General features: G+C 49.3%; 1 protein-coding gene across 1 annotated transcript in view; it reads left to right on the top strand.

Annotated features, from left to right (window-relative positions):
* The window catches only part of TPST2 (tyrosylprotein sulfotransferase 2), a 16,929-nt gene extending 5,177 nt beyond the window's left edge, over nucleotides 1–11,752 (top strand). The window contains exons 3-5 of the mRNA XM_010828854.1: nucleotides 5,930–6,065; nucleotides 7,460–7,508; nucleotides 11,677–11,752. Coding sequence (XP_010827156.1) covers nucleotides 5,930–6,065; nucleotides 7,460–7,508; nucleotides 11,677–11,752 — 261 coding nt within the window. The remainder of the gene's footprint in view (nucleotides 1–5,929; nucleotides 6,066–7,459; nucleotides 7,509–11,676) is intronic.
* The last annotated feature ends 1,890 nt before the right edge of the window (nucleotides 11,753–13,642 follow it).

Below are 13,642 nucleotides of genomic sequence, written 5' to 3'. Positions count from 1 at the left end.
GGGTCCCTTGATTGCCCCCGTAAGGTTTCATTTCTATTTATTTATTCATTCCCAGTTGTGCTGCATGGCATGCAGGTTCTTAGCTTCCCAACCAGGGAAGAGAGAGAATTTACTCACACAGCGGGTTGGCAGCTGTGCCCTTGTCCTTGAAGTATAAGCCCATCTATTGATCTCCTTCCTTCTTCTTCCCCTAACATCGGCTGATTCTGTAAACTTGTGAAAATGCTCAGAGATCCAAGGTAGACACCCAGACTGCGTGGAGAGAGTGGGTGTTGGCAACCTGGATACGGCTGATTATCACTCTGTTATTATTTTTGGTTTGATATTTACTATTCATTTTAACATTTACTATTTAACCATAGTTATTATCCCTTACACTGTACTTAGGGGTTTTGGATACTTTCCTGTATATATGTATATTTCATAATACAGAAGTCATTAAGGGATTAAAAAGAAGCCACAGTGACTGGTGGTGACCTTGGAATCCAGCCCCCAAGTGCTTCTCAGGAGAGAGAGGTGGCTGGGATGGGACGAGAGCCTCAGAGAAAGCTGGCCTCTCCTTTCTTGCATTCTTAGCCAAAGCTGGCCTCTCCTTTCTTGCATTCTTAGCCAGGGGCTCAGCAGCAGCTTCTCTGGAGTCTCTTTAAAAGGCAGAGCCCCCGGCAGGTCCCAGACTGTGGGTCAGAAGCTCCCAGAGTCAAACCTGACCTTGGGCGTTGTATAAAAAGATGTTGATGAGCAGTGATGGTTTAGATCAGCTCTTTGGAGCTCTGCTGTTTGTGTGTGTAAAATAGAGAAAGTTCTCTAGATCGCTTCCAAAGAGGTTGACTCCCCAAAGAAGAACTCTTGTTTTCTACGAACTTAATGACATAAGTGTTATGAGAACCACAATTCACTGATTCACTTCACCTCATTCCTAACTGTGAATCAGATACACTTGTGCTTCTGAGAAGAAATATTTTGACCTTTCACATATGCAATTAGAGAGTTGAGTGGGTCAGTTTCAAATATGATTTTTTTTAAATTTCAAGTTTCCGGCTTACATATCCAATGGTGCATATTTTGATGTAAGAACAGAATTAGATTAAAAAAATTTAAAAAGCCAAAAGCTTGCTCTAGTTTTGTGACCTTGTATACTTTTAAAATATAATCAAGATGACAAAAAACAAAAAGGCTTATTCCCTGAACACGTTGAACGTGTTCGTAGCTCAGTCGTGTCTGACTCTTGGTGACCCCGTGGCCTGTAGCCCACCAGGCTCCTCTGTCTGTGGAATTCTCCAGGCAAGAATACTGGAGTGGGTTGCCATGCCCTTCTCCAGGGCATCTTCCCAACCCAGGGATGGAACCCGGGTCTCCTGCATTGCAGGCAGATTCTTTACCATCTGAGCCACGAGGCAAGCCCATTACTCCTTGGGGTTCCATAAGTCTTGACCAGTGCCAGACACCTTGTTTAGTCTTTACAGTGGTTTTGCTGTGGCTGGGAAGATAAATCCCCTCATTGAAAGCTCTGTGTGGGTGTGCGCTGAAGGCACAGAATGTTCCTGTCCTGGGCCCTGGCAGTACACTCAGTCCTGAAAGGACCGCAGTGCTAATGAGACCATCTATCCCCCAGCCGTCCATTACAGCCACTAGGCTTGTGCAGCCATTGAGCTGTGACGAGTCCATATGGGAAGGTGCTGTGTAAGTGTGAAATTCACACTGGATTTGAGGTCCTCATCAGTTCAGTCACTCAGTCATGTTTAACTCTTTGCAACCTGGACTGCAGCATGCTGGGCCTCCCTGTCCATCACCAACTCCTGAAGTTTGCTCAAACTCATGTCCATCAAGTTGGTGATGCCATCCAGCCATCTCATCCTCTGTCACCCCCTTTTCCTCCCGCCTTCAGTCTTTCCCAGCATCAGGGTCTTTTCCAGTGAGTCAGCTTTTCGCATCAGGTGGCCAGAGTATTGGAGCTTCAGCATCAGTCCTTCCAATGAATATTCAGGGTTGATTTCCTTTAGGGTTGACTGGTTGGATTTCCTTGCAGTCCAAGGGACTCTCAAGAGTCTTCTCCAACACCACAGTTCAAAAGCATCAATTCTTTGGTGCTCAGCTTTCTTTATAGTCCAACTCTCACATCCATACATGACTACTGGAAAAACCATAGCCTTGACTAGATGGACTCATACCTGCGCCGCCCCCCTCCACCCCCGCCCCGCCACAAAGCATGTAGAATTTCTCACTAATCATTTTTATATTGACCGTGTAGGGGAGGAAAATTTTCCCCTTTTTCTCTCCTAGGCTCTTTGGCTGACCTGATAATGAAATTGACATAAGACAGATTAATAGAGAAAACAAATTTAATATCATACATACAGGGGCTCATAAAAATAGGAGATTCACAGGAAGGGGCCATAGCAGGCATCTTTCATCCCTTTTAGGCAAAGAAACAATATATTTGTGAAGAGCTGACAAGACAGAGACACTTGGGCTTGGGGGAGTAAGTTAGCAAAGAAGAGACAAGGTTTGTTCACACAACCCTCTCGGCCCCAAATTCTCCTTGTCTGGTGATAGAGATGCTGGGGATAGGAGGGCATCTTTCACTGGCGAGATTTATTCCCTGCTCCCAGGGGCTCAAAGGAGGATCAGAGTGTCCTTCTGGCACTGTTGTTGCTGCTGCTGTTTAGCCACTCAGTCGTATCCAGCTCTTTGCAACCCCATGGACCTCAGCCCACCAGGCTTCCTTCTCCTTCACTACCTCCCAGAGCTTGCTCAAACTCATGTCCGTTGAATCAGTGATGCCATCCAAACATCTCATCCTCCTGCCTTCAGTCTTTCTGAGCATCAGGTTATTTTCCAGGGAGTCAGCTCTTCGCATCAGGCGGCCAGAGTATTGGAGCTTCAGCATTAGTCCTTCCAATGAATATTCAGGGTTATTTCCTTTAGGGTTGACTGGTTGGATCTCCTTGCAGTCCAAGGGACTCTCAAGAGTCTTCCCCAGCATGACTGTTTCTTAAATAATTTTAATTCAAAACAATGAATATGCCAGATTGGTGCACTGGGCGGGGGGGGCGGTGACCTGCCCTGAACCCCATCAATTACGTGTTGAAGTATTAATTTTTGGATGTGTCTGGTTAAGTTAAAAAAAAAAAGCACCACTAGAGGGAATTCCCTGGCAGTCCAGAGGTTAGGACTTCGCACTCGCCCTGCTGAGGGTGTGACTCGATTCCTGGTCAGGGAACTGAGTTACCACAAGCCCCGCCCCCTGCCACCCCCACCCGCAAAGAAACCCCACTAGAATTAATTTCACTTTTTAAAAAAAATTTAAATACTGTGGCTACTGAGATATTTAAACTTACAGGGTTGTTCACATACTGTTCTGTTGGACAGCACTGGTCCATCCAGTGCCTTGTATTTCCAGAGAACAGTGGGGAAGGCCTAGGACTTTCTGGTTCCCGCCGCAGGGTCTTTGCCTGCCGTGCCCTCCGTCTGAAAGCTTCTCCTTCAGAGCTCAGCCTGGTAGGGTTTCCTTGGAACACGGGGCTCAGCTCAGAGGCCGCATGTCCCAAGAGGCCCTGTTGGACCACTCGCTCACAAGAAGCCCTGGGCAGTCCGAGTCACACTGCTTACTTCCCATGTTCTACTCCCCATGGTTTGGTCTGTTCTTGTTTCCTTGTGTTCTGTTGTTACTTGTGGATTGTCTGGCCCTCCCTCGTCTAGAATGGAAGCTGCAGGAGAATGGGAATTTCAATTTGTCTTGTTAATGTTGTAAAATCCCTGCACACCCCAACCCCTACCCCCAACCCCAGAGCTTAGAATAATGTCTGGAGCATTGTTAATAAACGTTTAGGAGGAGCTTATTAATAAGTGTTTGTTGGATGGGTGCATAGATGAGCAGATGAATAAGTGAATGGGTGCATTTGGTGGGTAGATGGTTGGATGGGTGGGTAGATGGGTGGGTGGGTGGATGGGGGTGTGGATGGGGGGTGGAGGGTAGGTGGATGGATAGGTATATGCGTGAAAGGGTAGGTGGGTGGGTGGATGAATGGATGGATGGTTGGGAGGCTGGAGGGATGGGTGGGAGGCTGGATGGATGGAAAAATGGTTAGTTGGAAGGGTGGATGGGTAGGTGGGTGGGTGTGGAAGTGACGGGCTAAATTTTATTTTTTGATCATTTCTAAAAATAGTGATTTTTTTTTTTTTCTCTTTCCTAGGTCTTGAAAGGGGACTATAAAACACCAGCCAATCTGAAAGGCTATTTTCAGGTCAGAAACCCCAGGGGGAATTCTGTAGTACCACATGTTGGCTCTATGCCCTCAAACACTTCACTGCTCTAGTGCGGCCGATGGTTTTCCCATGAGAAAACTGGGGGGGGGACGGGGAACCGCTCAGGGACTCTTGAGCATCTGACCCACCCCGGGCCACGTCTCAGCAGCCCTTCTACCTGAGCCCTGTCCTTCCCCTTGCCCCCTGGCTTGAACGCAGTTAAAGGGATTTGGTGGGGACTGTCAAACTTTCTGCCTCCAGTCTTAAATTCAGCTTCATTTTAAGTGGCCATTCCCAAACACAGCCACAACCCAGAGCAAAAATTTCCTCAGTCTACCCAAAAACGAGAGTCCCGTGATGCAGGTATGTGTGCAGACATAGATGTGATACAGTCCTGTGTCCCCACACGCGTCCCCCACACCTGGCCTTCCCTGCATCCTGCGTGTGTCCGTGGGAGTCAGTCCCTGGATCTTCTCAGAAAAAACCACTCCTGGGACTGACAGTAAGCCATCCAGCCATCCTCCTTTGGGTGCAAGGCTGTTCCTTTAGAAAAAAAAAATTTTGTTTTTAAGTCGATTGATTCTTGGCCGTGCCAACACGTGTGAGATCTTAGTTCCCAGACCAGGGATCTAACCTGAGCCCCCGCAGTGAGAGTGCGGAGTGTTACCGACGGGAATGCCAGGGAAGTCCCAAAAGTGCTTCTTTTTTTCATGAGTTGTCCTGATGCTAAAATCAGTAGTTTCAGCTTGTGTGTGTGTGTGTGTGTGGTTTTAGTTTGTGTGTGTGTGTATGTGTGTGTGTTGGCCAATAAAAGGCGAACCACCCTGTACCAATTTCCATTTTAGTTACCAAACTCACACATTCTCACTGCCTGGGGACCCGTACACGTCGACCCTCTGGCGTTGAGTCCAATGGTCCCTGCATGGGAACCAGAAAGCCATCTCATGCCACTGTGGAAAAAAAAATGTTGCCAGAATTAGTCAGTACTAATTTGTTATTTGTTTTAACTCAAAGAAGATGTAACAAGAACAACAAACAGAAGTGGACTGAGGGGATGTAACCACAGTCTGAAACTCTTCATCTTTACATCTTTGGATTTTTGGCCGCAAGGCATTTGATCTTAGCTTCTCAACCAGTGATGAAGTCTGCACCGTCGGAAGGCGAAGTGTTAACCACTGGGCCTCCAAGGAAATCCCCGGGAGAGTCCTTTTTAAGACTCTTCAACTACAAGGCTAAAATTGTCTTACAAAAGGGTTGGACCAGTTTACACTCTCTTGCACTGTGTGGGACTGTTTTTTTTTCGCTCTATTAGGACCAAAAATAAAGGGATGGAATATGCTTTGTCATCATGGGCAGTCCCGCCCTCAGGAGAGCTACCCCGCGAGTTATATCACAGTCCTACTTCCCGCCCTCTTCTCCACTGTGCCCGCCCCCCGTATACACATGACCTCATGCAGGACACTGTAAAACTTGGAAACAGCCTTAGGCAACAGCTGAGTAATGGTGGTGTGTACATTGTACAGAATACTAGGGTACTATGTAGCCATCCAAAATGCCCTTGTGCAATGAAAAAAAATAGGAAAATTGGAAGCCAGCAAAACAAAGCAGCTCACACATCAGAATTGCAGCTCATGCAAGAAATGAGTACTCACTTCCTAAACTCCACACACCCTCTCCTTCCCAGGGCTTTGCTGTTGCCTCTACCCAGAATGCTTGGCTATCCACATCCGTGCACGGCTGGCCTCGTTTCATCATCCAGGTCTTTGCTCATGGGGTGATTTCCAGCACCAACGACCTGACTGTCGAGACACCAGCTAGCTGTTGCACAACTCAGTTCAATTCTGACACTGATTTCCAGACATAGTCTCTAACCCCCCAGGTGAAGGGCCTCCGCCCCACAAGAGTGCCCCCTCTTCAGATGCCCAGACTACCCACCTTTCTGTCACTTGTCCACCAGCCCTAAAGCTCTCTGAGCCTCATCCTTTAAGGATGTTTCTAGAGGTTTCATTAAGTAGTAGGCATGTGGCCTCCCCAGGTGGCACAGCGGTAAGGAATCCACCAGCCAGTGCAGGAGACACTGGAGACATGGGTTCGATCCCTAGGTCGCGAAGATTCCCCAGGAGGAGGAAACAGCAACCCACTCCAGTATTCTTGCCTGAAAAACTGCATGGACAGAGGAGCTTGGAGGGCTACAGTCTATGAGGTTGCAAAGAGTCGGACACGATTGAGCATGCACGCATTAAGTAGGCATGGTTGATTAAATCGTTGACCGTTCGTTATTCATTGCTCTCCAGAGGTCTGGGTAGGGGCGGCGGGCACTGCAGTTCCAACCCCTTAAACATGGATGAGCAAGCCCCCACCCTGAAGCTCGGGGGCCCTAACCACCCCTCATCTCATTTGCAGACAAAAGATGCTTTTTATCACTAGGGAGACAGCAAGGGCTCTAGGAGCTTGGTGCCTGGACCAGGGTAAAGATGCAGGTTTATTATTACGTACATGCATGCTAAGTCACTTTAGTCGTGTCCCGCTCCTTGCCCGCCAGGCTCCTCTGCCCATGGGATTCTCCAGGCAGGAATACTGCAGTGGGTCGCGGCGCCCTCCTCCAGGGGGTCTTCCAGGGATGGAACCCGTGTCTCTCATGCCTGCTTGCATTGGCAGGCATGTTCTTCACCACCAGCACTGCCTGGGAAGCCCAGATCTTTCATTACACTACACTGAAACGTCATCCCTCTGCAGGGGCCTCTGTGAATCGCTTTGTTTGAAGGTGCCCCAGCACCCGTCACTGATCAGCCCACTGTGTTGCCTGGACTTAATAATTCCGTACAGACGCGTTTGCTGAGCAGGCAGGCTCTCCCCACTAGAATGTGAGGCAGAGGGGATAGGAGGGGTCTGTCATGTCATGTTCTTTGATGCTGGGGAAGACTGAAGGCAGGAGAAGGGGACGACAGAAAACGAGGTGGTTGGATGGCGTCACCAGCTCGATGGACATGAGTTTGAGCAAGCTCTGAAAGATGGTGAAGGACTCGGGAGCCTGGTGTGCTGCGGTCCATGGGGTCACAAAGCGTTGGACACGACTGAACAAGTCATGTTCACAGTAGCTCAGTGAGGGAGTGTGCTCGCAGTTCAGTGGCGCTAAGGGCTGAACCTCAGGGCAGCGAGACCCTGGCACCCCCACCTGGCCGTGACCCTTCCTCTGTGTGTTGTCTTCCTCCAGGTGAACCTGAACAGCACCTCCTCCCACCTAGGAAGCTCATGATTTCCAGGTAGGTCTGTGGACTTCCCGGGGCTTTCCACCACTTCTGAGACCAGCCACTTTTCTGAAAAGCTTGTTCCTCCTGAGCCTCCCTGGCTCTGGGAGAGGCTACCAAGGTGGACTAACCCAGCCCATCTAGGTTTCTATGGCAATGGCTTGGGGAGCTATTTATAGAATCGGCTTGGTCTCCTAGTTCTGGATCTGGGTGGCAGCGGGGATCAATGGTGAACCAACAAGAAACAAGTTCCTCTGTCATTGGACAGGGGGGTACAGAGGACCAGTGTGATGGGGGGACTCTAGACCTATTTGCACAGGCTGTTGTTGGCAGCCTGGCTTCTATAAACAGCATCAAGTTGGCCCAAAGTAATTAATGTTCTAATAATAGTCACAGGCGGCTCTGGTCTAAGAATAGCCCCCATTGCACTGGCCCAAGTGGTCCTCGGCCATTACTCCTCTTACCCTCAGCATCCCTGGGAGGCAGGTCCCCGATTTTACGGAGGAGAAAAACCAAAGCCCAGAGAAGGGCTTGGACTTGCTCAAGGTCACACAGCCGCCAAAAGTCATCTTCCCCCAGAGTTTGCTTTTAACAGATGATTTTCATCCGTGTTTTGCCAGGGGGGCAGGAAAACAGGTTCTGATCTCGGGAAGTCGAATATTTCAGAACGGACTCCAGGCTGGACTCTTGCTGGCCTCTGTTTCCCTGTCTGGAGAATGGGGGTTTGCCCCTGTTCCACTTGCAAGGGTGGTTGTGAGTTGAAGTGAGCTGGCCCGGGTGGGAGCACTGGGCCCTGGCCATGGGCCCCAGAGCTAAGGCTCCAGCCACTGAACTCACTTCCTTACACTCCTGCTTCTCTGGTCAGGCTCAAGGAAACCTGGGGGGACTCGGAGGCCAGGACCAACTTGCCTGGGTATTTATTCTGCTGCTTTTAAACTGTAACAGAGCTTCTAGCCTCGAGCCTGTTTTTAGTCTCCTTGCCTTCTTTTTAAATAATCAGCATGTTTTTTTGTTTTTCTTGAAATCCCCTTTGCATCAGCCCCCAAGGCTGGAGAAACACTTAAGTCATCGTCATTACCAGGATTCCCATCTTGAGTTGTGCTAAAATCCAGGACTTCCGCTTTGTCCCTAAGAAGCCTCGCGTTGAAAGCAGCCTTTTCCGGGTTTCTTCCCAACTCGATTCCCCTCGCTCTCTTTCTGCGGGTTCCTTAGTAGAATCCTGAACCTTTGATGCAAGCCAGATCTGTTCCCCGCTTTACTGTTCAGACGAGGTACCAGAGACAGTGTGCTTTAGCTAATTCCTGGTAGGGAGTTCCCCTTGAACACACTTCCTCCCCTGCCCTCCAGAAATTCACTGGCACTTTTCATCACTGCCATTTGCTCCTCATTAAGTCAGGAAAGTGTACCTTCGAGGTCGAGAGGCAGCAGCAGGCTGAGCTGTGGGTAAGAACCCAGGAGACATTTTTAAGTGTAGATTCTCTCGGCCATCTGGGATGCTATAGGAAAATCCCACAGGCTTATGTGAGTGCACGCAGACCATCCGTCCAGCCGTCACACGTATAAATATACAACAGCTATTTTGGAATCATGACTCTGGGGCCTAATGCCCATTTTTTCCCCCCTTTCAGATCTCGGCACATGGTTTTGTTTGCCAGAAGAGGAGAAACTTTGCATTCGAGTGGAAATCGGACCTCTAATCCAAGCATATTGCTTGCTATTAACCACCAAAACAGGACTGCTCACGAGGAACGTCTTTGCATATACGTTTGCAAAAGCTGTGTCATTGGAAACTTAACCTTGAGATACTCTGTCTTAGGACAGTCCGGGGTAGAGAGCCAGGGGTGTAAAAGTAGTCCAGCTTTTGAAACTTAGGTTATTTTATATTTTTCCCTTTGAGAACTTTTTTTTGTTGTTTTTTTTTTTAAGAAATGGATTTGCCATCCTCAATTTGCAGGACTGCTGTGGTGGCTTTGTGTCTGGGTCAGGGCCCACCGCCTGTGCCTCTCCTGTTGACCCTTACTTTTGAAGTCAAAGAATCTATTTAAGAATTTAATATATGAGGCTTTCTTTTATTCTTCCTTGGTTCTACTCAGTTTCACAGAGAAAAAAAAATTATATATATATATTATTTGAATAAACTGAATAGGGATTCATTTGTCCATGCTGTACTTTACAGAGAGCTTCCCTGGTGGCTCAGATGGTCAGGAATCCACCTGCCAATGCAGGAGACCCGAGTTCCATCCTGGGGTTGGGAAGATCCCATGGAGAAGGGAATGGCTACTCACTCCAGTATTCTTGCCTGGGAAATCCTGTGGATTTCCCGTGGAGCCTGGCGGGCTACCATCCACAGGGTCGCAAAGAGTCGGACATGACTGAGCAACTTTAACACTTACTTTACGAGTGAATAGATTTTTTTCCTCTCTGTGTTGAGTTTTATCAGGTGGATTGATGAAGAGCAAAAGCTGGAGAATAGGTCCATGCAAGGGCACAGCTGAACTCCCGTGTCGGGGATCCCAGGTCCACCCTTGGGCTCTGCAGTTGGCTAGAAGAACTCATGGAATTCAGCAAACCCGGTGGACTCAGACTTAATGGTTTATCACAGTGAAAGGATGTGGATTAAAATCCGCAAGGAGGGACTTCCCTGCTGGTCCAGTGGTTAGGAATCCGCCTTGGGATGCAGGGAAGGCGGGTTGGATCCATGGGAACTTGAGGACCTAAGATCCCACATATCTCAGAACAGCTACTGAGCCTGTGTACTCTAGAGCCCGGCACTGCAATGAAAGATCCTGCATGCCGCAGTGAAGGCCTGACACAGCCAAATAAATACTCGAAACTAAAGTCAGCAAAGGGGGAGAAGGCGCAGAGGTCAGAGTCCAGGAGAGCCTACACACAAGCCCTCAGATACCCTCTCCTAGTGGAGTCTTAACGAACACGCTCACTTCTCCCGTCAAGGATGTGCATGACCTTTGAAATGCTGCCTGCCAGGAAGGCTTGCCTGCACCTTGGTGCCAGCATTTTTTTTACTGGGCGTCAGTCACGAAGGCACGGGGCAACTGACCTTGGTTACTCTTGTCTCCAGCCCTTCAAGAGGCCAAATGATAACAGCGTGACCCAAGACCCTCCCCCATAAATCACAGGATTGACATAGACTCTCTGGCCCGCTGTGGGCCGGGTCCTAGGGATCCAAAGACACTCCTTTTAGTAAAGGACATTCCATTTCAGGAGGTGCGCTCCCAGGAGCTGGTCCCCTCCTTTCTTTGACATCTGCAGCATTTGAACTCCCTCCAAACCTGCTGAGTTGGTCCTTGGCTTGACAATCCCCCAAATGCTTAGGGATCGACCAGGCCCAGAACAGTTTCTTATCCTTAAGGGTTAAATGTTTTACTCACACCCGCTTCCCTTCATTCTCATGATGGTAGTGTGGCTTCGGGAAGGCAGTGACTCACGGTGGTGTGGCGTATGGCTTTTTGGAGTCGGGCCAGAGTACCAGCTATGTGGCTTGTGCCCCTGTTTCTTCATCTGTAAAAGGGGGAAGTTAGAACTTCCTGGGTTTATTGGGAGGGGCTGGTGGGTGAGGTGGGTGTGATGCCTGGTGAGTGATGAGCTCACATAGGGAAGCAGCTCGTGTCTTCCTGGTCTTGAGACGGCAGTGGGATGGGCTGCTGCCGGAGTCGTGGGCGCAGGAAGCTCATGACCCTCGAGGGGCCTGATCTCAGCTACTTTTTGCTCATCTCAGGCTGGTCTGGATCTTCCGTTCTGTCAAGCTCAGGCCACGATACGTGTTCTTTTGTGACAAAAACTGAAAATCAGACTAAGCCAAGTGCCGCTGTGGAGAGTCAGCGTCCCGGAAGGCATCCAGGCTCATTCATGGTTCCGCCCACCCCTCGCCGTGTGACTAACCGGCCCCCGCTTTGGAACTTAAAACCATGCCTTGTGCAGCCTCTCAGTTCTGGGAGTCAACTAGAGCGGCCCTCGTAGTCAGATGGTGGCCGGGGCTTGTCTCCCTAGTCAGATGGTCCACTGTGGACTCCTGCATTCGAGTGTGTGGTGCCCGGGCTCAGGTGTCGGATCATCTGCAGGCGTCACTAAAAGGTGCCCTCTCCACGTGCCGGTCCAGACTTCTTGCGGCATGGCGGTCTCGGGATAGCCAGACTTCTCACATGAAACCTGCCCCTGCCAGCAGATGCCACACGGTTGAAGGACGTACCTGGAGCCGGCGCAGTGTCATTTCCCCTCACCTCACCTGTATCGCCTTTTGAGGGTGCTTGCTACACGGTACTGCCCCAGGCCTGCAGAACCGCTCTCAGCTATCTCAGGACAGTGCTCACAGATTCTTGAAAGATAAGTAGGGGAGAAACCATCTGTAAGAAACACTTAAAAGGAAACCACATTTGCTAGTCTCAGCTCATCTGGGTCTTCGGTTCTGCCAAGCTCAGGACATGATATATATATTTTTGTGACAGAACTCAAATTAAGACTCAGCCATGTGCCGCTGTAGAATGTCAGTGTCCCAGAAAAAGTACTTGTGCTAGACTTTAAATATATCGTCTTTGAAATGCCGCTTACAGAATGTTTCTCTGGTACCAACCTATTTAAAGTTGTCACTCAGGATTCCTCCCCCACCCCGAAATCTTTTGAAGGCAATATAGAAGCAGTGCTGCATGGTGTGAATGGCCTAAGCGGGCGATTAGGAGTGCGGACCCCTGTGGAAATATTACAGAAATTACCTTGGAAGCTTGGGGAATCGAAGAGATGACATATGCAGAGCTTTTTTTCTTTGTGACCCTGGGCAGACAGGAGTCAGTCTATACATTATTTGCTCAAGTAAGTGGACAGAATTGATATGGGATGGGGCAGGCATGGTGTAGCAGAGAAAGTGCTTGTCCGGCACCGCCCTTAAACCGCCCTGTGTGACCCTGGCACCTCCCCTATGGCGTGGCCTCCTCTGTCTCCTGTTCTGTGAAAAGGGAAGAAATGGACCAATGAGTGTCCCAGAGCCCTGCCAGGCTTCTGCTGAGGAGCCTTGTTGCCTGGCAACCCCTCCTGGGAAGGCTACATGTCTGAGCACCTCATTGGGAACCTAGACATGGGCCTGGATGCCCCTGGGCCCCAAATGAAGGGTTTTATCTGGGGAATTCTGGGAGACCAGGCTGGATCTGAGAATCCTCAAACTAAACCTCTGGCCACCTCCCTCCTGGCTTTTCCGGAGGCTGAGCACTTGAGTCCAAAAGTCTGGAAAAACCACTTGTCCTTGAGGCTCGAGGCTGTCCACGCAGACACGTGATTGTCTCCTAAATCAGAGCAGATCTGACAGCTAGGAGCTTCTTACGTGCGTTACTTAGCTTGCTCTCCCGCCTTTTATTTTGGCCCTGGGAACCGCCTTTCAGAGCAGTACTAGCTTTATCCCTATTTTAGAGATGGGAGGGACTTGCCTGATTGTCCAGCGATTAAGACTTTGTGCTTCTACCCCAGGGGGTGCAGGTTGAATCCTTGGTCGAGGAACTAAGATCCCACTTGCTATCCAGCCAAACAAAAATGATACGCCAGTACAGATGGGAAACTGAGGTGTAGAGAAGTGAAACAACCTGCCCAGGTCTAAGAAGAAACTAAGTGGAGATTATTTGCGTCCTTGAAGTTTTACTCCAGAAACTTCACTTTAAAAAAAATTCTAAGTGCATTGTTGTCGTGGTGTCCAGTCGCTCAGTCGTGTCCGACTCTGCGACCCCATGGACTGCAGTGTGCCAGGCTTCCCTGTCCTTCACCGTCTGCTGGAGTTTGCTCAGACTCGTGTCCATTGAGTCGATGATGCCATCCAACCATCTCATCCTCTGTCGCCCCCTTCTCCTGTCCTCCATCTTTCCCAGCATCAAGGTCTTTTCCTTTGAGTTGGCTCTTCCCATCAGGTTGCCAAAATATTGCAGCTTCAGCACCAGCCCTTCCAATGAACATTCAGGGAGAAAACATTTTTTTTCTTTTAATCATTTGAGAATAAGTTGCCTACGTGACATCCTGTCACCCCCTAAATACTCTAGTATTTCCAACTAACAAAGACATTCTCCAGTGTAACCACAGGACAATCGTCGAAAGCAAGAAACGAACATGGACGCATGACCGCCGTGGAGCCCTCAGACCCCACTGGGGTTTTGACA

This window comes from Bison bison, unplaced genomic scaffold (genome assembly GCF_000754665.1).
Source record: "Bison bison bison isolate TAMUID 2011002044 unplaced genomic scaffold, Bison_UMD1.0 scf7180017864495, whole genome shotgun sequence".
Taxonomy (NCBI): domain Eukaryota; kingdom Metazoa; phylum Chordata; class Mammalia; order Artiodactyla; family Bovidae; genus Bison; species Bison bison.
This window is presented reverse-complemented; position numbering and strand designations above follow the sequence as displayed.